At 37.9% G+C, this 24,984-nt stretch overlaps 2 protein-coding genes across 3 annotated transcripts in view; one reads left to right on the top strand and one right to left on the bottom strand.

Moving 5' to 3' along the window:
- Positions 1-84: 84 nt before the first annotated feature.
- On the top strand, positions 85-14,529 carry LOC116304635 (uncharacterized). 2 transcript variants are annotated; one of them, XM_089034615.1, is made up of 23 exons: positions 86-227; positions 1,622-1,678; positions 1,751-1,789; positions 2,282-2,358; positions 2,572-2,615; positions 2,742-2,791; positions 3,186-3,269; positions 4,147-4,221; positions 5,927-6,010; positions 6,923-7,010; positions 7,406-7,468; positions 7,810-7,847; positions 8,047-8,145; positions 8,531-8,613; positions 9,235-9,319; positions 9,664-9,702; positions 10,316-10,435; positions 11,462-11,524; positions 12,168-12,239; positions 12,713-12,766; positions 13,104-13,153; positions 13,251-13,467; positions 13,839-14,529. In XM_089034615.1, exons 1-23 carry the CDS (start codon positions 201-203, stop codon positions 13,965-13,967), a joined length of 1,737 nt encoding a protein of 578 aa, XP_088890741.1. In that variant the 5' UTR covers positions 86-200; the 3' UTR covers positions 13,968-14,529. The 2 variants fall into 2 exon arrangements, with proteins under 2 accessions (XP_088890740.1, XP_088890741.1); XM_089034614.1 differs by having other exon boundaries at positions 85-227; positions 13,251-14,529.
- A 3,649-nt stretch (positions 14,530-18,178) lies between these two features.
- The window catches only part of LOC116293281 (uncharacterized), a 29,291-nt gene continuing 22,485 nt past the window's right edge, over positions 18,179-24,984 (bottom strand). The window contains exons 10-12 of the mRNA XM_089033755.1: positions 22,891-23,403; positions 21,925-22,426; positions 18,179-21,136 (exon numbers count right to left, since the gene is read on the bottom strand). Coding sequence (XP_088889881.1) covers positions 21,067-21,136; positions 21,925-22,426; positions 22,891-23,403 — 1,085 coding nt within the window. The 3' untranslated portion in view covers positions 18,179-21,066. The remainder of the gene's footprint in view (positions 21,137-21,924; positions 22,427-22,890; positions 23,404-24,984) is intronic.

The following is a 24,984-nucleotide window of genomic DNA, read 5'->3' as shown; positions in this document are numbered from 1 at the left end:
TGCCATATATGTGATAAACAAGCAGGCGTTCCTGGACTGGTTCACAGGCACACTCTAACATACTAACACAGGGTAACCAAAAGTGTTATATTTTTATGAGTCTCGTGATTGAAGACAAGGGCAAAGGGTATTTTTAATTATTAGTTTTTGAATTGGACAGTTTATTTTATTTTCTGAGCAGACATTCTCCAAGTTATAAGATGGCCAAAACTCTAAGCCACTTGAAGGTTAGTATGACCCATTATCACATACAGAGATGTTCATGCAAACATACGTACACTTTCAAGTTTGCATCCTTGATTAGCAAGAGCTACATAGAGCGAGCAACAAAAAGTACTGTACTTAATATCCTCTGGAATAAATAGTAACGTATTTTGTATTTTGTTGCTGCTCTAGGATAAATTAAACTCTAGGTATTTGGATGGAACTCTCCATTCCAGTTAACTTATGTAATTCCCTTGAGAAGTATGATTTGATTTATTTACATTATCTATTTGAGAATCGATAAGATATACATTTTGACTCATTTTCATAATTACATGGCCCAATGCCCAAAATATTTTGTATTTTGGCTTCTGCCATTAAAAACAATTTAGACAATTCTATAAGAATGTTGAACAGTAGATTGATGAGATTGGAAGCTTAAAACCAAGAGGTCTCAATTGTTTTATAAGCTTACAAAAATGAATGATATGATTTCATCACTTTTTTTAATACTTGGAACTTGCACAAAAAATATTCAAATTATGGAAATTCAAGCATTATGCACCCAAAAGAAAAGAAACATTTTGAGACCTGGCAAATGTGTTCACTCCAGTGATTGAGAAAAAGATTAAAATTGGAATCAGCTGACCTGAGAGAATGTTAGCCAATCAGGATCAAGAAAATTTGCAAAACTGGGTGTCACTTTTCCTCTTGAAATAAGGCCATCAAATGAGAAAAACAAAAATGTTGATAAAAGGTTGACAACAGTGACAACTAATGAGTTAATTTATTGTGAAAATTGCAATGATGGGCATGTTTATATTCATTTTTGCTGGTCAATTTTCACTTGCTTCAGCTAGGACACATTAATTTTCCAGTGACATCATTTCTACTTCACTATTTCAGATCAGCTGGATAGTTCAATGTATTTTTCCTTATTCATGCACCCACAGGCTAATCTTAGGGATCCCTGTGTTTTTGAAGACTGACTGCTCAGGACAGAATTTAGAAGCAAAATTTAAACTATTTTGATTTAATGATCCCTGTGCCACAGGGATCCCAAATGCAGTAAATCCTCAACCTCTAATTCTTAGTGTGGTTAGTTTGTACTCCACCACATTGCTATTCCATTGGGATACCTGTGGTCATGAGTTATAAAAGGTTTTAACTGCTTTATCCATTGATAATTGATTCAAGAATGATTAAGAATGATTCATGTGATTAAGCAGAATGCTGTTCTTCTGTTGGATATTTCTGTGTATAATTTTCCCCTCTTGGTCATATTGTTATTCCATGCATTGGGATACCTGTGGTTGTGAGTTATTTTGAAAAGATGAAAAGATTTTAACTTCTTTATGCATTGATAATTTATTAAGCATATGAATGATCGTGATGTAAGCAGATGATGTTCTTTTAGTCCAACAGCAAGGTCCTGACTGGTGACCAGAATGACGAGAAAAGCTGGATTAAAGCGGTAATCTGTGTTTCTTTGTAAACCGATTGCAATATATCTGTTAATCATTTATTTGATATTTTTCTCCTTCAGATTGGTGCAAGAGCACACTTGCGATCAATAGGATACAAGGTATATCAGTTGAGCTCAGGCTTATTATATGAGATAATTTCCACAGGAAACCCAGCTGCAGAGCATGAGCACTGACTACAAGAAATGTAGCAACCTTTTTTTACTGATACAGAACACTTGTGCCTTTAGAGTGCAGTCATTAACTTAACACTGCCATAATATCAGCTAAATGCAAACTTAGTAAATAAACAAAAAATAATAACAATAAGCTGATTCGGAATTCACATGAATATTTATGATGATGCACACCTGAATAAACCTTGATTACTGAGTTCCCTGTAAAAATATATTGATGAAAATATCAGGTGCTGGTTCAATACCTCCAATACAATTGATAATGTTCTGGTTGAGCGATAATTACTATTTGCCAATATATATATACGATGACATAATACTTTTTGTTGATTTTGTTGAACGGGTATAATGACTTTCCTCTATTAAAATCAGCCAACTCCATCTATTAGGTAATTAATACAGCATATACATTTATAGGATGAAGATTTCTCCAAACCAATAATAACTGTGGCCTGTCCCTACAGCAACATCTTGCCCTGTAATTTTCACTTCAGGTAAACTGATTTTAAATTAAAAAGTAAATAAATAAATATATGAGTAAAATAGAATATACATATATCTCTCTAAAAAAGTGTTGCCCTATGCAGCTTGCTTCTCTCATGCTCTACACTACCTCCTAGTGTGTTAATTATCACAGTACAGAGATATGCACACACGTTTTGAATTCCATGAATAATCATTTAAGAATTTGCATGTTTTTCAAACAGGGAACTTGCAGATCATGTAGTTCAAGTAATCGAGGCTCTTGGAGGTAATTCTTTATTGATGTAGTGATTTTTTAGATATTTGTAGGATTTTTTTGTTCGATCTTACAATGCCATGTTTATATATTGAAGGATATTTTTCAATTATTTCTGTTCTTATTTCTTGCTCATAGGGAAAGCATGTTTGAGTTATACTCCAGTCATAAGTGATGCAGAAACAATGGTATGCCTAGCTCATACTGTTTCAAAGTATTTTAGGGGCGATCGATGGGTGCAAACAGACGAACGTGTCTTATTTGATTCTGTGTCATTACTTTGTTGTATAATATTATGCATGTTTTTTTCCCATCCCATCCCATCCCATTTATCCATATTTCTATTTATTCGTTCGTTCGTTCATGCGTACGTTCATTTGTTCATGCGTGCGTGTTGCATGGGTTTTTTTTCTTTCCATGCGTGTGTTCGATCGCTATTCCGTTCAGTGGGTCGATCGTCGATCGTGGGTTCGTCCCTTCTTTTCTTCCTTTCATGCTTCCTTCCTTCCTTCACTCAATCTGTATTTGTACAGCCCTGATGTGTTAATCAGTATTGACAATGTGTTTATTCGTATCAATCAGGGCACGGCCGGGATGAAATATTCACTAATATCACGTGACTGGATTGCGGACTGCGTAGAAATCATGCACCAGGGCTACTCAGGGGTAAGCATTGTTGGGTTTCAAGCATCCCCAAGAGAGTTAAAAGACAAAAACATGGCGGCCATTGTGGTACCGTTAACAATGGAAGCTAATGAGAAATCTTTTGTTAAATGGTACCAACATGGCCGCGATGACGTAACGTGCAAACGAAGAATTGTTCAAGGTTATAAAGAGACATAGGTCAGCACTCGCGAAGGAACACATCGCAATGAGTACACTTGTTGCATACAGTCAATTCAAAAAACGTTGTCGTCGACCGGCTCAAGCTTACGCGACTGGACCGAAAGGAATATGGGTAAAAATCACTGAAGCGGTTAAATATTCGTTCTGAATTAATTGTTTCCGGTAGTAATAAGATAATAATGGCGAGAAACAGTCCATCAAATGCATGTCTTTTGGTTTAGGGAAAGAAAAACAAAGTAGTTATGATTCAGTTCACAATTTTGAAAATATGAAGGCATTAAAAAAAGTCTCCTTCAACACTTCCCGCTCGCCTACGAAGGTTCGTGCTGTAAACCAGGCATAACTAGTCAAATAAAATTATGAAGTCAACTCGGCTTCAATGATTGCTACCCAGAGTTCCTTTCGGTCCAGTCGCGTAGGCTTGAGTTGGTCGACGACAACGTTTTTTGAATTGACTGTATATAAATACAACAAATCACTCAGGGGTCGTTTGAAACACGGGAAAAAAACTTGTTCCTGGTAGCAGGGACACCTTTCTACTCAAGCCAACTATATCAAGCGTTTATATGGAAAGAAGTTGTCCCTATAAACCCGGGACAACTATCGGTTTCAATGGATCGGAGATACGAATGCTGAAACGAAACCTTGGTCTAATACTAAGCATTATTTGTTTCAATTTTGTTTTCTTTTTCTCCAGGATGGTATAATTAGTCTTGCTGGTTGTGACAAGACAATACCTGGGGTACTGATGCCTCTTGCGAGACTAGATGCGGTAAGTTTATAGTCGTGCCGAAAAACAACAACAGTAACAACAACAACTACAAAAACAAAAACATAAAATGTTTTGCACTCGCTCGAGTTGTGACTGTTCCTCAAATCTATAATTTTTAAAAGCGTCTGTCGATTTTTTCACCAACGTTTCCTGCAACGTTTCCTGACGGGATTGCCCCTGTGCCATGCTATGATGTATTGCTGTACCATGATAATGTATCTGATTGGATACCGTGATCATGAAGCTGATTGGATACCGTGAACATGAATCTGATTGGATACCGTGATCATGAATCTGATTGGATACCGTGATCATGAAGCTGATTGGATACCGTGATCATGAAGCTGATTGGATACCGTGATCATGAAGCTGATTGGATACCGTGGTCATGAGGCTGATTTGATACCGTGATCATGAATCTGATTTGATACCGTGATCATGAAGCTTATTGGATACCGTGATCATGAAGCTGATTGGATACCGTGATCATGAAGCGGATTGGATACCGTGATCAAGAAGCTTATTGGATACCGTGTTTATGAAGCTGATTGGATACCGTGATCATGAAGCTGATTGGATACCGTGATCATGAAGCTTATTGGATACCGTGATCATGAAGCTTATTGGATACCGTGATCAAGAAGCTTATTGGATACCGTGTTTATGAAGCTTATTGGATACCGTGATCATGAAGCTGATTGGATACCGTGATCATGAAGCTAATTGGATACCGTGATCAAGAAGCTTATTGGATACCGTGATCATGAAGCTGATTGGATACCGTGATCATGAAGCTGATTGGATACCGTGATCAAGAAGCTTATTGGATACCGTGTTTATGAAGCTGATTGGATACCGTGATCATGAAGCTGATTGGATACCGTGATCATGAAGCTGATTGGATACCGTGATCATGAATCTGATTGGATAAGCGTGTGAAATAATCAGGAATAATTACTAAACCTCTTATTTTGAATATTCTAAAACATATATAAAATAAAACTAACATCTTTATTCTCTTCCAACACCACTTCGCCTCGTTCCCCGTTGCATCGCTTATCTTATTTCTTTTTTCCTTCTTGTATCAGTTTTTCCAACATGACACATTTTCTCCCCTGCTCTTCCTCTTGCAAACTTCTAGTTTTTCCTTTTCCTCTTTCCCTTCTTCCTCCTCCTCCACCCCATCCCAAGGGCGGATCCAGCCAAAATGTTAGGGCGGAAGGGTGGGGGCTAATTGATTTTCTTCCGTCAACACAACGGAAAACATTAAAAAAGCATTTAATAGACCTATCCCGAATTCGTTTGACTGGTCACGAAGCAATGGTTTCAAGTCGAGGTTGAACTTGATGAATAAAAGAATCAAGTTCAGTCTCGACTTCAAACCATTGTTTCGTGGTCAGTCAAGCGAATTCGGGATAGTTCTATTCTTCAGTTTTGTTCTGTTCTGTTCTGTCTGTTCTGTTCTGTTCTGTTCTGTTCTGTTCTGTTCTGTTCTGTTCTGTTCTGTTCTGTTCTGTTCTGTTCTGTTCTGTTCTGTTCTGTTCTGTTCTGTTCTGTTCTGTTCTGTTCTGTTCTGTTCTGTTCTGTTCTGTTCTGTTCTGTTCTGTTCTGTTCTGTTCTGTTCTGTTCTGTTCTGTTCTGTTCTGTTCTGTTCTGTTCTGTGTTAGCTTGAATTTGTTTTTTTCTTTTTCTTGTTTTTCACCAGACAGGAGTGGTTATTTATGGTGGCACGATGCCTCCAGGCTGTGGCAAGAAACGTCAAAACTTGAGTGCTGGAAGTCCATTCGAGGTGACTTTTGTTCAACTCTTTATTATTTCTTGGTGTTTCGAGGCACCTCAGACATGAAGACAATAAAACGAGGATGACAGATTTGGAGCTAAACTATACCCTGCAAAAAATAAAACAAAAACCTAGCCCAGAATAAAATAAAGCTTGCTACAACAAGAAAGACCCCTTTAAAATAGTAATATACCTCTTTACCTTGGGCGTGATCATCGGTTTTCCCATTTCAGATCACGTGTCATCCTCTTGAGAATAAGTATCTTTGTTTAAGTTGTACCCAGCCTACCCTGGATGTCAGAGAGGCCTGTATCGCTTCGCTCCTCGAAAACAAGGAATCTCTGCCACGAAAGGGTATAGCCATCCATATTCATGTGTCTTTTCGTGCGCCGGACCGTTAACGATGATGCTCTATGAAGGACACGTGGTCTGCTATGAGAATACATTAAGGTCATTTGAGGCCCATTAGTCGTTTGGCTGGACAAATAGTAGTAGTGTAAAAGCAAACTATAACGTAGACAGTTAAGCAGTCACCTAATCATTCTTGTACACCTTGTAGCCATTTACAGCTATTTAATAAAAAGGCTGTTGAAGGTTTTGCTACAGGTTAAATTACATTTTGCATCATGAAAATAACGGTTGAACAGAAGAAAAACAAATCCAAAAACACGCGCAGACAAAATTAGGGAAAATCTCGAAAATTCCAAAATATTGTAAGTTGTGAATCCTTTCCTGATTGCATTCATATCGCCTATTTTTTTTCGCGCTTGGTATGCAACATGCAATATGCATCATGCAAAAAATCCTTCACCAACCTTTTTTGACTGAAGTAGCTACATACAGCTGTTAACTTTAATTCAGCACGGGCATGTGATAATCTTACAAAGAGATCTATTTTGAGGAAGTTTGCTCTTTCTCCAGGCTCAAGGTGCTTACAGTAAAGGATTGATGGACATCGAAGACCTGAATGACATCGAGTGTCACTCCATCCCCAGTGCTGGTGCTTGTGGTACGTCTTTTGTTAGTTTACTGCAGGGTTTTAATCAGCTGATAAAAGTCTTTGATGCCATTAAAAAATGAGGTTAAAACGCTGACCACCGTATGATGTCAGCCAAAAGAAATTCTACATTCACTGGGTTTCAAACAGAAAAAAAAAACAAAAAAAAAAACAAAACAGAACATCAACAAAGATAAAGCTGTGTCGCACCATTCTCGCATTGCATTGTCTTTTATCAGATAAGAAAAGCCTTTCACTCTCATTATCTGCTCCAAAGTTTCAAATGGTGGTCAAACACCGACAACCATGTGCTGTAAGCCAAAATGAATTCTGACTGCAACCTTTATCATCAACCTTTATCAACCTGCATCAGTTTTGATAACAGTGTGATTGTGTTTAACTTTTAGGTGGTATGTTCACAGCCAATACCATGTCTTCTGTGACTGAAGCATTAGGGATGACCCTCCCAGGTGAGTATATATGGATAAATGGACTTTTACATATCTTTACATGTCATGGCCCTGTAGCTTTTGAGGATGAGTAACTATGTTCAATACGTGCATGTTCAAAATGAAATACATTATAATCTCTTTTTTTTTTCCCTTTTCTTCAAAAAAAAAAAAAAAAAAAAATTGGCGAATTCCGGAACGAACTCAAGGCTGTTCAAAGTATCAAAGTCAGAGAACGGCTAACTCGCAGATCGAATTGGAACTCACTGAAGGTTTTACGAATAAGGGAAAACCCAAAGACCAAAGGAAAGGAATCTTGAATCAACGGAAATACCTAACAAACTCCGTTTTCTGTGTTGCAGGTAGTGCATCTGGAGTTGCCGTAGTAGAGGGAAACAAGGCTAGTATTGATTGCCGATACGCTATCTGTTTTCTATTTTACTGTGATTAATCAGAATGATTTTGGCTTGCCTAGAGTAACCTAAGTTGTGGTTAATTCATTCCTAAATGTACCTCTCATGAAGCTTTTCTTTGCAGTCTTCTCTGCTCTGCTCTGCTCTGCTCTATTATTTGTTTTCTTGTTTTCTTCTTCTGTTTAGGTAACAGACAAAAAGAAAGTAGAGTGCGAGGAGGCAGTTAAAGCATTGTTCGCCCTGATGGAAAAAGGACAAAAAACACGAGATATAATCAGCAGAAAGGTAATGATCACTGAAAACATTATGAAACATATGCATTAGTAAATAGGAATAATATTATAAATTGGTCGTACTCAAGCTTTTGTCAAGAGTAACGCTATATAATAATGGCTAATTTATAAGAAACTTGTGTGACCTTGATGTTAAGTAAGTCATTTTAATTTGCGCCCATCTTCCTTTGGATATGTTTTGAGACAAAACACATTCTTCACGCGTAAACGTCCGAGTCGTCAGTATATTGTAGTCACAAACGTTTTTGCACAGGGTTTAAGTTTCCTTCTTTCACTTATTGCATTCGGGACACCAAACGCAGTCCCGACTAGTAATCCAGCTGCTGTCATGTATCACTTTATGATTAATGTAAGCCATTCCAATCTAAATACTTCAGGCTTTCGAAAATGCTATCACGGTAATGTACGCGTTGGGTGGTTCGACTAATGGCGTTCTTCATCTCCTTGGTCTTGCACACGAGTGAGTTTTAAAAAAGTAAATTAATAATTAATTAAGCAGCAAGTCAAACAAAGCAGAAGAAAAATTGGAAAGGGAAAAAAAAAAAAAAAAAAAAAAAAAAACTCCACGTCAATTAAGCCAAACCAATGCTTAAACTCACAATTATCATGGTGGTATAGGCTTTTGGCCTTTATCGTTTACATGATTTACGGCTAATGCGCATGCGAAGTTAACTTTTGTTTAGTTTTTAAGGGTCCCACACTGAGTGGAGAGAACTTACATACCTACCCATTTGTGCCAGAAATGTTTTATTATTTTTATTATGTTTTAGCAGCTGGTCATAGCAAGGGGTTAATCATCTATGGTCTAGGGGCCGACTAACCTCTCCCTTAGGCTTCGGCCGAGCTTCCTGATCAGTCCGTAAGTACTCGGATAGCGGTGTCGGGGCCGAAATCTCCGGCGTAGCCGTAAATGCTTCGCGCTGCCATACGACGGTTCAGCATTCGATGTCTGGAAGTATGGTCCTTATTATAATCAATAAAAAATAAGAATATCCCAAAAGCAAGGAAAGCTCCCTAGCAGAAAACTTACGAATACACCATTAAAAAATGAATGTATAGTGTTATGTCTGCTTCATTACAGAGCTGAGGTCAAACTTGAAATTGAAGATTTTAATCGAATTGGAGGCAACGTTCCTATCTTGGCCAACGTCAAACCTCATGGAAAGGTAAGAGAATAAAGACATTTCGATTACTAACTAAACACCTTGAAAATCGAGGGTGTGGGTAGTAGAATTGATAGAGATATTGAAGGGACTCCAACATTTTCATCAGATAAATTTACCTCTCCCCGCCAATGTTCTATCACTTTCCTTATAAAACAATATAGCCTTAACTGGCGGCACTTGCTTATTAATTGTTTTACCGTACTGCGCATCATATTGTGAAGTAAACCGTCACAAATATAGCAAAAACTTCATTACATGTACACGTTTCGCGAAAGCCTGGAAAAATACTGATTCCGCGCCATGTTGTGCATTTTCTTATCATTCCTTGCTGTGTTTGTTTTTAGTACCAAATGGCTGACATTGACAAAGTTGGCGGTCTACCAGTAAGTATGACAGACACCTAGTATTTCCAAAAGAAAAAAAACAGTGCGGGAGCTAAACGAATTTGGTGCTGAGGATTACAGGTCTTGCGCTAGTGGCGCAGAGGACGGTGATGGCACAGGGGAAAAAAGGCGAAATAGAAAAAGATAGGACTGAATTAAGTCAGGGCACAGCTAACCCACAGATCAAATAGTCCCTTTCACAGTTCCCTACGCCATCTTGAAAGGTAGCTGTACCTTTGCATTGAAGTGAGACGAGCGGTGAGCTTGCAATGATAGAGACCGTATTTTAACACCTTCAGCAAGTATTCACATGTCTCTTTCATTGCAAGCTCACTATTTGTGCCGCTTTGATGCCAAGGCACCTCAACCTTTTAAGACGGCACAGGGAACTGTGAAGGGGTCTAATAGAGTCTAGCCGTTTAGCGTGTTATCCTCGCATCAAGAGAGAGGCCCTACACACTCTACGATGAGATGTGATGGCAAGTCCAGAAATCGAAAGTGAGAGGCGAGTGTACTAATGCTACACCGACCTTGATTCTTGGTAATTCTTAACTTTTGGCTTGCACTGTATCTAGTTTGTCTTGCATATTTTTACACGTTTTTGTTTCTTTAGATTCTTCTCAAAGAGCTTCTCGATGGAGGGTTTATCCACGGGGATCAACCGACAGTCAATGGCAAGACTCTAGATGAAAACATGAAGAATACGCCGTCTCTAAGAAGCATCAAGACACAGGTACGAAGCGATATCATAGGTATATAACTTATCGTGTATAAATAAATATTATTATTATTATTATTATTATTATTATTATTATTATTATTATTATTATTATTATTATTATTATTATTATTATTATTATTATAGGTACAGGGATAATGTTGTTCCTGGCGAGTATTGTGTGTGATTGTGTATGACGTAGAAGATGAAATGTGTCATATTTCCTTAACTGTAGCTGTTTCATTCTAATCGACTAAGGAAAAGAATGAAAAAGAAATATCACTTCAATTGTTCTTTTCCCGTGCTTTCCGTCTATAATCCTATGTTCTGTAGACATGCGCTTTAATGAAGAAATATACATACCCTTTAATGAATAAGATGCGCGGGCTTGCTGCGGGGATTGGCCACACAAAAGAGGAGTGTTAGGAGACGTACAACGCTTTAAATGTTTTAAAAAACCTTAGCGTTCTGCCAATCTCCAAATACTACATCTGCACCCAATACTCGATTACGCTGGGCGTTCTTGTGCTTTACAGCTCCCAGCGTGTTTATATCCCATTACATAGACATGCGCGCGCGTTTTATATCGCATGAATTGAATACAAATTAGAATAAGTGTTATTTTGGGTACCATCGAGGAGATGAAAAATAGGCGCTCGCGTTCTGTGTGCCCTCGTAGCGCATCAGTCCCAACTAATCCAAAAGCAAGGGTTATAAAATGTTATTGTATAACTGTTCTTACTGGCAATTTTCTTTTCTCTATCTTTTTTTTCTTTTTCTCTATTAATAGTCCTTAGCTTAGGTGTAATGTTTTCCCATTCCAGACCACATGTCATTCTCTTGAGATAAAGGTTCTTTGTCTGAGTTGTATCCATATATTTATGTGTCTTCTCATGTGCAACCGTTAAACAATGAAATACTACTAGTACTCCAGTAACTGACACGTGGTCTGAAATGGGAAAACATTACGCCCAAGGTAAAGAGGTCTATTGTTATATTATTTTTTTAGTTTATATGTTTTTTGATTTTTCTTGTTCTCAGGATGTAATTTTTCCGCTCTCTTCACCAGTAGCACCAGCAGGCCGTCATATCCTTATCCTCAAGGTACTTCATATCAATTTAACAACCCTTTGGAGTTTCTTTCCTAAAGGACTTTGAGGCGCCCTATGGACCCCTTGCACTAAGTCCCTAGAGGATTTGTCCTGGGGGACAAAACGAAACAATGGATTTTTTTTGCATAAGAAAAGACGCCCTATTGTTTTGTCCCCAGAACGATTCCTCTAGGAATTCAATGCAAGGGGTCTATATAATTCTATGCAGTCTAAATAACCAAGTGAAGACTATTGAAAATCGTGCATCGATCCTGATTGGCTAAGCTTCTAGTGATTTGTTTATCACAGAGCATGGTAGAGAAAATCGCCAACATATTTGTACGTTGGGTTGAATAATCAATGTATGTCTTTTCTTATATAAAACTGTTACTACGGGCCTTGCTCAAGCGGCAGCAACGTTAACTGGAGCAATAGATTTTCCCACGCGTGGTCTTGCATTCAAGTGCTTGAGAATAATGATATGTAGATAACGTTCAATCCCCATGAGCTACAAGGTAATTGGTCCACTTGGCTTTGTCTCGATCAATTACTATTGAACCAAACTTACCGCTAAAGGTAATTTATTTATCCCTAGAATTTATAGTTATCAGCATTTTAGCTTCCATGTTTGTTTTGTTTGTTACCTAATCTTCCAGGGTAGTCTCGCACCAGAGAGCGCTGTACTCAAGCTAAGCGGAAAGGACGTCACCAAGGCATTTCGCGGCCCGGTATGAATTATTCAAACTCTTTCATTTAACAAACAGCAAATGCGCGTGTGTGCTGTGTACAAGACATAAAGTACAGGAGAAGCGTTAGGAGAGGCACAACATCCAGCCAAGTGGTTTTCAGCACTTCTTGAGTGTTCTGTCAACCCTAAGTGCTTTATAACTGCACACAGGACAGCGCGCACGGTTTTTGAATAATACTTATGATTTTTATGAAAAAAAAAACGAATAAGAGAGTTTTCACGTAACGTCACAGCGGCTACGTTGGTATACCAAAAGATTACATTTTCTTTTCGCGAGGAATTGAACTCTATTTTTAAGCAAAAACTGTGCAGAAAGTTTCTATTGTTTGGTACACCAATATGGCTGCCTTGTGACGTGAGTGAAAACGCCCGCTCTTTTGGAGACGAATAAAGAAACAGAAATGCTCGCGATTTTAAAATAACGTTACCTTTTGTTTTATAAAAAAAAAACAGGCTGTAGTTTTTAATGGTGAACAAGAAGCCTACAAAGCTGTCATGGGTGGACAGGTAAAAATTACATATTCATTGCTCGTCGGCGATGCTATTGGGCTATCTTAAAGCTGTGGTGGTGGACTCCATTGTCCGAGACTTAAATATGTGGTTAGAATTTTATTGGTTCGCTGCCGTGTTTGAATTTTTTTTTCTTTTTTCTTTTCTCTGGAGGCTCTCCGGTTTTCCTTCATTTGTGGAAATCAACTTATAAATTCCAATTTAATATGGCGTCTAGCGCTTTACTCAATAGTTTCTGGCTTGGAAAACTGTGCCATCAATATCCCTGTATTTTGTTTGAAAAAAAAGGGCAAAAAAATTTTTGTTTTATTTTTGTTTCCAATCTTTGCTGCAGATCAAGGCTGGTGATGTTCTTGTTATACGATATGAAGGACCCAGTGGAAGGTATGTCACAGCAACATTTTAGAGCCATGCTTGGACTTGAAGTTTTAGCATCATTTGTTATATTTTTAACACCCCGTTTTTGCAATCATTTATACAGTCCAGGAATGCCAGAGATGCTGTCGCCGGGAGCAGTGCTCGTAGGCGCAGGTCTAGGAACAAGCGTTGCCTTGGTTACTGATGGCAGATTCAGCGGTGCTTCCCATGGAATCATGATTGGTCACGTGTCGCCGGAGGCGCAGAGGGGAGGTCCTATTGCGTTGGTTGAGGATGGTGACGTGATAACCATTGACCCACAAGGGAAAACTCTAAACTTGGTAATGTGTTTTGTCTTTTTTCTTTGTTACCTACGGGGCAAGACCAAAAGAAAAATTGCGATAATAATACTTTCAGTTACTTCGCGCACAATGTTTTTGCATTTTATACCACGTGTCATTTGTATAGGAAATAAGACCTTTGTTTGAATTGCATCCATATTTATGGGTCTTCTCTTGTGCAACCGTCAAACAAAGAAATGATACTCTAGGGAATGACACGTGGTCTGAAATGCGACAACATAACGCCCGAGGTAGAAAGGTGCATTGAAAGCTTCTCAGATATGTCGAGTTTTCTTACACACCCTCCCCTCCCCACCCTCACCAAAAATTAATGACTTGTAATTATTGTTTTCTTCTTCTTTGGTCATCAGGAAGTATCTGAGGATGTCATGGAAGCACGAAAAGCACGATGGACAGCACCAAACAGAAAACTGCCGGGTTTGCTTCAGAAGTATTCTCGTATCGTGTCCAGCGCACACAGAGGGGCCGTAACCCACTAATCTATTACTATAGCCAAGAGAAAATAAACTAAGAGAAGGAATCTCTGTTATTTATGGTTGTCACCATCATATGCATGTATTGATTGCTATTTTTAGGATAACATTTGCCGTCATTTTTTTCTGCACGCGCTCGCTACTTTATGCATTTTGCTCACGTAAGAGAAAACATGAGAAAAAGCGTATAGTGCGCGCAGTATACGCTTGCAGAAAAACAAACGTTTAAATAAATGATTCTAAAAATAGCACCAGTGAGTCTAAAAATAGCATCAAAAAGTGTTCATGATGAGGCGTGGGGATTCATTCCCTTAGTTCATTTTTTGACTTGCCACAGCTGATTATTTTGTATCACGAGTAATGACACGAAAAGATTGATGTGATTTTTTTAAATTTGAGGCATCAAACTACCGTTAGGTTATAATAAAGATCACTAGCGGTGATATAAATATAGGAAAGAAATAATGAATAAATGGATGGCTTGATAAACTAATCAATGAACAAATGGACGGGAGGGGAGGAGGGAGCAAGGAATATTCAGTACAAATAAAAGATTGTTAACAAAGAATTACTATATTTGAATTACCTGTTGATCAACCATGTGTCTGCATCTAAACAAAAATTTAGATTTCCATCAGTTAAAAAGATTGCTGTAATTGTCTTCGTCGGTTGCTAACATTCCTGGTCTTGGTGCCCGCATTCTACCATAGTTAATGGAGCTTTGTTCCAAACCATTCCGCTCCATTAACTATGATTCGATTCTATTGATATTCTGCCCTACCCTCGGGCTCTCTCTTCTTTATATATTACATAAATGATTGAACTTTTTTAAAAACTCGTTTTGTTTTATTTTTCACACGCACTGACAAACACTGGTACATTGTAGAAAAAAGGAGCGAATTTTCAAAATACACTCAAGTACACTTGTTTTCGATAGCACGCTCAGAAGCCTACAACTTTGCGACGTGTGGAAGTGCCCATACAAATCGAGTTTCCCCGACGATGTCATAGAAACAGTTTGATTGGCGTCTACCAAAATCTACCTTGTAAAGACGATGTTCCGCGCGTGCTATAGAGCGCTTTCACGTGACAGCACAGCGGCCATGTTAGTGTACCAAAACATTACTCTTTTTTTTATCCTCAGGGAATGAACTCCAATTTTTTTCATGCAAAAGCTGCTGTGCGTGGTAGTGGAGAAATAGAAATTGGCTACTATATTCTAGTGCGTGGAATAAGTGTGTTTAGCGAATATAGATATTTCCATGGGGATCAGCCACGCGTTTTGAGTTGGTTGCATCGGTTTGTCCCAGAAGGGTCGTGAGTTGGCCAATTGGTTCGTGTAATTCCATCAAGGTAGTAATACTCCTTCAGTCTTGATTTGGAAGACGTGCGGATCAGGTCAGGTCCCAAGTCTTTTCCACGACTGCCAGCGGCGACGAATTTGATTTGGTCTGGTGCATAGTCGTAACACTTGTCGGCAACGCTCTTCACAACCTATAGGTAGTAAGAACAAATCGAGTCAATTTGGGAGACAAGGGTGCCCAGCGGGCGCTTCTGTTGCGCATGCGCCACAGCTCATCTCTTGGGATCATTTGGGATCATTAGTAAAGTTGATTTTAAATTTCTCCTGCTTTTTGAGATTTTTTCTCCGGCTCTTCCCTCCTAAAATATAGTCAAATTCTAAATTCCAGTTTGATCTTTAAACAAGGGCAATAGGTTTTGTTAGCCACTGACTATATAAAGTGCTAGCCTCAAAATAGAGTACACGCCATACAGTCAATTCAAAAAACGTTGTCGTCGACCGGCTCAAGTCTACGCGACTGGACCGAAAGGAATATGGGTAAAAATCACAAAGGGGTTAGATATTCGTTCTGAATTAATTGTTCCCGCTAGTAATAAGATAATAATGGCGAGAAACAATCCATCAAATGCATGTCTTCGGGTTTAGTGAAAGAAAAACAAAGTAATTATGATTCAGTTCACAATTCCGAAAATATGAAGGCATTAAAAAAACGTCTCCTTCAACACTTCCCGCTCGCCTACGAAGGTTCGTGCTGTAAACCAGGCATAACTAGTAATAAAATAAAATAAACTATACTAACTAGTAATAAAATAAAATAAGATAAAATTATGGAGTTATTCTGTTTAATTCAATGATTGCCACCCAGAGTTCCTTTCGGTCCAGTCGCGCAGGCTTGAGTTGGTCGACGACAACATTTTTTGAATTGACTGTATATCATGGGCTCCTGCTAATAAAGCCAAGGAAAAAAGTTTTTTAAAAAATCGATCCCAGGCCTTGAGAGAGCGGGAGGCCTTAATCGTAGAGTTTCATCGATGTAGGACTTGCGCTTAGTTCAACAGACCTAATTAATGTTCTACTAAATCACGAAAGCGGGGTTTTCAAACAACTATTTTAAGTCGAGGTATTTTGGTCAACAAAGCAGTAAATGTGCGAAAACTGACCCGGATGTCTGGATTTAAAACAATTGTTTGAAGGCATAATGAATGGATAGCAAGCAACTCTAATCAGTATCTACTATTTTAAGTAGCGATGTTGATTTTATTTCACATACTTATTATAATAAAGTTAGTCACCAAAAACCTAGAAAGCTGAGATCACTGAGGATCATGGGAAACAATTCATATCAAACAAACAAAGCTTTTTTGATACAAACTGCAGCTTGAGCATTCTCAGAGGTGAGACTGTAACTGGTATAAGATATGCAAGTCCATCAACAGTTATCAATAATAACAATAATAACAATAATAATAATGATAATAATAATAATAACAATAATAACAAACATTTATGTAGCGCCATTTCCAGAGGTTCAATGGCGCTTCATCAAGCGGTTATCAAGTGGTTGAAACATGTAAAATGTATCTACCTATAATCCTTGTCGGCCTTAGCTTTATATCTTTTCAGGTGACTAATTTTATTGAAATATGTATATCGGATTTAGTGTTTATCAAAGGTATATGTCTTACAACTCACCATCAATGATGTACACATTAATAGTCAATTCACTCCCTAACCCACCTGTAAAACTGGAGTCAGTTCCATGATTTTTGTACACCTCTTCCTTATATCCTTCGACGGGTCCTACCCAGCACTCGCCCTCGTTTTGCATACTAAACGCCTTGAAATCATTCGTAACGGCAAACACAGAACATTCTTTGGTAGATAAATCTCCAGCGTAGATAGGGAATGCGGAGTCGTCGCCTCATTCACTTTCCTTGAAAAAACCCACGTGGTGAAATTCTGGGCAAAGAAAAAACCCCCACAAAATACTGTAAATCCTCGTGACAAAGAATATGATAATAATGGATGACGATGATTAGTTTTATGATAAAAATAATGTAATACAGACTTGTCAGATTAGAGAGATATGAACGAAACCAGTCAAGTGTGTAACGCATTCCAATGTCCTTCTCAGGCCTCTCCAACAGAATGTCGTAGTTGACGGTGTCAAAGGCCGCACTGAGATCGAGCAACACCATAAGTGTGACATACTGAGAGTTCATGTGTAATAGAACATCGTTCATCACTTTCAGCAAGGCTGTTTCCGTACTGTGGTGTTGGCGGTTCGACGACTGAAGATCAGGATATAACGAGTTGATTACCATGTGGCCATGCGTTTGTTGGAAAACAGCCTTCACCGTAAGCTTAGAAATGTACTGCAGGTTACTTACAGGGCGATAGTTCTTGAGTATCAAATCGAGCCCGGGCTTCTTGAGTAACGGATGAACCAATGCACATTTCCATTGATCAGCAAATTCTCCAGTCTGTAGCGATATATTAATGATCTTTGTAATTACCGGCAACCGAAACATCGATACAGCCGATTTCAAGTGTTGCTGGTATAGGGTCGAGCAAGCAAGACCTTTTGGTCGTTGCCTCAATGACTTTCCGGACATCGTCTTGGCTCAGTAGATTAAACTTGTCAAAAGAGGGTACTTCAGAAATATTCTCGCTTGCAATGTAAAGGGGAGAGGTCTAGAAAATGACACGTGGTCTGCAACAGGCCCAACATTATGCCCAAGGTAGAGAGATCTCTTGAAAGTTTCCCAGATATTTCGACTTTTTTTACGAGCACCCTTCCCCTCCTCCTCCCTCACTCACCAAAATGTGACGTGGAAGGTTTTTCCCTTACACTGGATGGGATGGGATGGATCGGACTAGCTCGATCCCACGTAATCACAAGGAGTCTTTCACCAACTTTCTTTACTGATCTTTTATTCGCTTCGGTTGTGTTCTCTTACACGGGTGGTAGTTGTGTTGTTAATTCTTTGCTCTACTTCGCTCTTACTTGCTTCTCTCTTCGTCTGTCTTACTTCGTCTGTCTTACATTGTGTGTTACAAGCACTTAAGTATTAGTTGTGGTCTATTGAAAGTGATGTCAAGCCGATAATGACCTGACGCTAACTGTGATTGGTCAATGCGACTCAGAGGAGTTAATGAGCTAGTTCCCAATTCCCGAGGAGGAATTTGAACTAACCCAAATTTCTGATTTACTCAATTCTAAATCGCATAGATCATATAGGAGTCGCTATATACTTAACTTAACTAATTACCACCTGAGGATGATTTAAGTTTGAAACAATTAAAAATAAAAGAGATTATTGAGACTAAAGTTGGGACGTCAACAAACTGTTGACACACCCGATTATGCAGTACTATCAGAGAACAAAAGCTTTAGAGATGTCAAAAGTGAATAGAATGTTTGCTCAGATGGCCAACAAATCCACGTGTAGAGCTGTCGACCTTAATCTCAAGCAAACCATTAGGACTGACATTTCGGTTCCGAGAACACGTTTCTTGCTTACCGATCAATTGATTCTGTTTAACTTTGACACGCTTTTCTGTTCTCCTTTGAGACGTGGAACCAAAATGTCAAGCCTATTCCAGTAATCCTAGAAATAACACTCAGGAGATCAAACAGACCTACTTTTTTTAATTGGTTCCTACTTAAATTTCGTGTTTGATAATTTGTTTTCTATGATAATCAACAATAATCAAACTTGGCAAACATATTGTCGTATGACAAACATGCTGAATGACTTATAATTGTTTTTTCCCTTCTTCTGTCTTCAGAACTAGGTAAGCGCTGATGTCATGGAGGCACGAAAAGTACGATGGACAGCACCAAACAGGAAACTGCCCGGATTGCTTCAGAATATTCTCGTATTGTCTCCAGCGCACACAGAGGGGCCGTAACCCACTAAGCTAATACTATAGCCATGAGAAAATGAAATAAGAGAGGGAATCTCTGGTGTTTATGCTTGTAACAGTTTGATGCTATTTTTATAATCACATTTGCCATCTCGCTTTACGCTGTTTTTTTCATGTTAAAAAAGTCACAGGAAATCACAAGCAAAAGCGTAGAGCGCACTCAGTATGCGCGTCCGGGGGAGGGCGGGATTCCCATATCTGGTATCTTTTAGCGTGTCTAAAATATTTTTGGGTCATTTTTAGGGTATTTTTTTAATAATCTATGTTCTTAATTTTTTTTATGTTAATAACTATATTGCTAGTAACGCTTGTCTTTGGAACTAATGAGAATGCCAAAAAAACCTATAAATTTGTTTAATTTCAGCTGGTATCTTTTAGGGGTAGAAATCTTATTCTGCCACTCTAACCTTTGTAAGACTCGGGTATCTTTTAGGGGTCATTTTGGAAATTTCCGACGAGCATCCCCGCCCGTTGCCACTCAGAGTCCCCCCCGGATGCGCGTTCAGAAGAACAAACGTTCAAATGGATGATTCTAAAAATAACATCAAAGATTCGGAAAAATAGCATCGAGGAGTGTTCATGATGAAGCGCGAGGATTCATTCTCTTATTTCATTTTCTGACTTGCTATAGCTAATTATTTTACATCACGAGTGTTAACCCGAAAACATTAATGTGATTTTATTTTTTAGTTTTAGACATCAAACTACATTTAGTCTATGATTAAAATCATTGGCGGTGATATAAATATAGGAAAGAAATAAAGAATGAATGGATTGATAATATAAGCTAATGAATGAACAAATGGACGGGAGAGAGGAAGGAATGAATGAATGTTCGTTGAATAAAGAATGGTCTAAGAAGACAATTACAAATAAAAGCTTGTTTTAACATCTTAAAAGCTTGTTTTAAACTCATCACACGTAGATGAGCTTGGCGTTGGTGCTTGGGTGGGAGGAGCCTCGGGAACTCGGCGGAGGTCAGCGGTTACTATGGCAACCCTATCACCTCCCACCTAGCACCGTCACACTGACTTGGCAGTGGAATACTTACCTATACTTACCTTAGTGGAGGGTGGGTGGGAAAACAAATAGCGTTGGTGTAGCGTACAAACTGCGTAAGCTAGCGTTAGCGATATGAGATAGCGCATAGCGTTAGCGAAATCGGATAGCACGTGGCGTTAGCGAAATTGGATAGCACCCGATGCAAGCTTCGTCCCCAGATACCATCTGTTCATCATTCATCTCATTGCGTGAGACATTAATTTGCTTATCAGATGGCCGCGAAGCTATAGCCTTTTGATGACAGATACTTGCGATAACAGGCAACTTAGTTCAAGTCTAACTTTGCTTAAATATTTTATTTAACCACATAAAACATCTTAAAGTAAGAAATAATATATTTGAGTTATAACTGTTGTTATCTCGTAAAGTTAACTGAATTCATAATGAGATAAATAAAAGGCGTCGTGGTTTTTCAGTATCTGCTAAATACTGGGAAGTATTTCAGTTTAAAATATCCAATGATGAAAAAGATTTAGAGTGGTTGCGAATTGAATTAAATCAAACTTAACGTTTTTGTGTAGTACTTTAATATTTACTGGAGTAAAATGCTGATTTGAGTGGTAAAGCATATAAATGAGCTTGAGAAGAACAAAGAAAAGCTAGATTTTAGATTTTAATCTATACGTCCGTAATGTTGGAGGATTAGTCAAAGAAATATGGGGTGCGAGGGACGTTACATCTACAAGATCACTTTGACAGGGAAAACGAAGTTATGTACACAATTGAAAACAATATAAAATTGAATAGAGTACTCTACTGTCACATTCAGATAGACAATGTTCAATGCGTTCATCTATTACCAAATGAAATTCAGTTGATTCCTTTGTCAGCGAGCTCGGCTTTAACTTTTTTTAAGTAGGTTGGATCCGGGTAGCCAAAACTGTAAAGTTAATCCAAGAAACACATTAGATGAAACGAAAGCAAAGAAAAGAACAAAAAAGGAACTAATCGAATAAACAAGTTAACGAACCGGTACAAAGGAATACAAAAACAAAAACAGACGAAACCAACACAGCATATAGAATATGTCACAAAAGATAACAAATTATCGTACAACAACAAAATAATTAACAAATAAAAACAAAACTGAAAATCAAGACGTATATGAATGAAACGTATATAAAACTTTCAAAAACAGCAAATACAACAACAACAAATCAAAACTTCTATACTTTCTAATGTCCGGGCCAAAGTGTGAATGTTGTTCATGTTTGTTTAAAAGTCGGTTGGGTACAATTTATAGCCGACCGCATCAAGCTTGTTTATTCGCTTAGGTTATAATGCTGCTTTTACTATTTAATTACCATGAAACTTTCATCAAATGTTAGACAATAATTGAAGTTTATAATAATTAATTTTGTTTTGAAATAGCGTTAAATAGTTTGTGTAAATGAAGCAATTTGAAAATAAAACGAGGGAAACACACAGAATTTTTTTTCCCCTTAATTTCAATATTTCCTTATAACTTTGAATTATTTAAAGCTATTTCAAAACAAAATGAACTATTATAAACTTCAATTATTGTCTAATATTTGATGAATGTTTCATGGTAATTAAATAAAAGCAACATCATAAACGAAGCGAATAAACAAGCTTGATGCGGTCGGCTATAAATTGTACCCAACCACCTTAATTGCTCCGTCCTAAAACATGAATTTATTTACTTACCCATTTGCTCCTCCATAAGGGTTAGTCTTGTGGTGTATATCGTTCCATGTCACGACATTAAAAACACCAGTAGTCACAGACCTTCCGATGGTAAAAGTCAGCCTTGCATTGAACGCTTTCTGGAGCAAATCTAACACTTCTCTTCCCTCTGAGCAATCGGGTAAATACGCTGTTCTTGAAGTTCCACTATACCTTTGTCCTGGATTTGGGTGTTCAGGACCTTGTTTTCCACTTGGGAAATTGTAGTCAATCCTAACGGTACCGTATCTTTCATATCCCGGAAGTCTTAAGTAAGGTTCCAGAGAGTGGTGCATGGTACCTTGTGGCATGTTTCCTGTGTGCACTCCATAAGTCATTCCACAGGTAGGACAAGCCTTGCGGTGCTGGAAAGCTAGATCAATACACTTCTTACAGAATTTGTGTTTGCACTTCGGCAGAACTGTAGGATCATGGAATCCATCTAAACAGATCGGGCATGTATCATCATCATCTTCTTTCTTTCCTATAAAAAGAGAAAAAAAGTGATGGATAGATGGATGGATATATACTAGATAATAAACGAATAAAACTAATATTTAAAAAAACGAGTTTGAATATGTGGCAACGTATGAATATCAATGACTGAGTTTACGAATCCGAAAACTGTAATAGAATCATAGCTGAAACTTTGCCTTTTTACTAATATTGAGGTACTCTTTTGATATCTGGTGTTTCATTTTGACACAACGTCTCTTTTTACGGGAGGTAGGGTAAGGTGACCTGTTGCTGCAAAAGGCCTATTCGGAAATGATAGGTTGGAGTGATGGTTTCAAAATTTTCAAAATTTTCAAAACATCACGAGTATCTATTATTTTCAAATTGCACTCGAGATCGTGCGATTTTTTTAATAATGCACTAAACAAAATTGAGTAACTTAATTGGGACTCTATAGAGTACAATTTTGAATGAAAAAATGCAAAACTTTACTGTTGGGTTTAAAACCTTCAGTCGCTTTGCGAATACAGATACACTTCTTGCCTTTCGACGTGAATAAACGTTGACTTCCTTTACTCTTGCATGTGATCTTGTCTCTTTTTGCACATTTTTTTATATCCTTTTTACACTTATACTTCGACACTTCTTCTTTTGACACGGTTGTCTTTTCTGTCACAATCCGTTTGATGTAGGCTACAACAGATTCACAGGAATTCTCCCATGTCTTCTTGTCCATCTTAGGTTCGTCACAACCAAGAACAATCTCCCCTGAACCTTCCTCCCACGTGTATTTTACTCGACTTTCCTGCAGAAGCAGGTCGAATTCTTGTTTAGGATTCTCGAACTTGTTAATGAATGCCATCGCCTCTGGATCTACTTTCTTAACTATTTCCTTTTTCCCTCCTCCAGGGTCGGCTGATGACTCACCAAGAAAGGGGTAAAACGGAACCACTTTCAGGTTTGCGCCATTTATCGTGTGATTGCCTTGAACCACGGTGTTTACAACTGAAACGAGTTAAAGTACAAAAATGACTAATCATGTGAGACTTCGAGTTTTTGTTTTCCCTTTACACAAGAGTGCTTTTAAAGTGACTCATATCATCTTGATTCCACCAGGAACTAATATCAAACTCCCTCCATTTATCCTGTGATTGCGTTTAACAACTGTGTTGATAACTGAAACAAAAACAAAACAAAACAACAAAAAAACAAAAAAAAACAACAAAACAAAGCAAAACAAAACGAAACGAAAAGGGAAATGCAATTGACTTTTGTAATCAATAGGCCGAATGCATGATGGTGTAATTTTACTACCACTATACCAAATTGCTTTGCGAATTTTGTCATTTGTATTCCCTTATGAGAATATTGAGACAATCGGTTTTTATCAACTGAACAAAAGAAAGTGTTCAAGGGGTTCTGCTGGGAGTGGAAGTGTCCATTCACAAGTAAACCTCTATGTATACACCTGACAAAGTAATAACCGATTTATGAGTAAAAATCGCAATATGCTTTAAGGTAGGCCTGCGATGAGGGGAAGGTGTTTTCCAACAAATTCAAATGGTTAAGGTTATGGTTATGGTTAAGGTTTCTCAGCACTGCAACAAGGAGCTAGTACTCCACTGTAGACAATCAAAGGAAAGCAAACTATTTGGTTGGAAAAGAGGGGTAGGAATTAGTGTGTCATGAAAACAACGCGCATCACCAAGTCATCAAGTGATGTTGACTTCCTGCACGTCACCGTATTAATTGTTGTCAGGTAATTAAAACACAAAAAGATAACCTAGCCATTTTCAAGAACTTTTTTTTTCGAGTAGAAAGCAGCAATTATTAAATCTTTGTCTCATCACCCTTTGTAAGAATCCATGGGGTTTATTCTTATGCATCACGTATTTGTTTCAAAATTCGTATCATTTAAGCTTCTCTGCTTTTTTGGTATTATTTGTAGTAGTCATGAAATAGGAGGCCGTGTTTTAGTCGGCTGCACATGCGTTGACCTATTTTAGTTGCATTTATTACACCTTTTGCTGTTCATTAACAGAAAATGTACATTCATTTGTGCCAATAGTTGTATCAATAACGTGTAATGTACTTTCATCAACACCACAAGTAACATCATTAGCGCGGATCAACTTTCAATAACGACAATTGAATATGCGTGTACATTCATAGGCATCAATGGACAATCAATAGCGCGTTTGTACATTCATATGCGCGGAATGTATTTTCTTGTGCGCGAAATTCAACTTCAATAACATCAAATGACAAACAATTGCATTTATGGACAATCATTTACCCAAAAGTGAAAATTCATTAGTGCTATTAGCATAACCATTGACAATCTATAACGCGTTTGGACAATCATGAGGGTCAACGTTATATTCTATAGCGTGGTTCAACAAACATTTGTATGATTCGAATGAACAATAAGAGAAATAAAACAATCATTAGCGATTTTTTTAAATCACTTTAAAACATATAAAAAACTCAGGTAACTGCTTCCATAATAGCGGCTGCGTCGGAGAATAGCAATTAGCTCACTTAAAGCAGCAATCAAAGACGACATCAGCCGTCCAGAGATACAAT

This window comes from Actinia tenebrosa, unplaced genomic scaffold, assembly GCF_029948245.1.
Source record: "Actinia tenebrosa isolate PJP-AT-01 unplaced genomic scaffold, QUT_ActTen_1.0 PGA_scaffold2__45_contigs__length_23673736, whole genome shotgun sequence".
Classification (NCBI taxonomy): Eukaryota; Metazoa; Cnidaria; class Anthozoa; order Actiniaria; family Actiniidae; genus Actinia; species Actinia tenebrosa.
The sequence above is the reverse complement of the archived record's forward strand: the minus strand, read 5'-3'. Positions and strand labels throughout refer to the sequence as shown.

Coding starts and splice junctions, on each gene's coding strand:
- LOC116304635 (XM_089034614.1), top strand. CDS start 201: ATGGCCAAAACTCTAAGCCACTTGAAG. Junction 3,270..4,146: donor TGCACCAGGGCTACTCAGGG/GTAAGCATTGTT, acceptor CTTTTTCTCCAG/GATGGTATAATTAGTCTTGC. Junction 7,469..7,809: donor ATTAGGGATGACCCTCCCAG/GTGAGTATATAT, acceptor TCTGTGTTGCAG/GTAGTGCATCTGGAGTTGCC.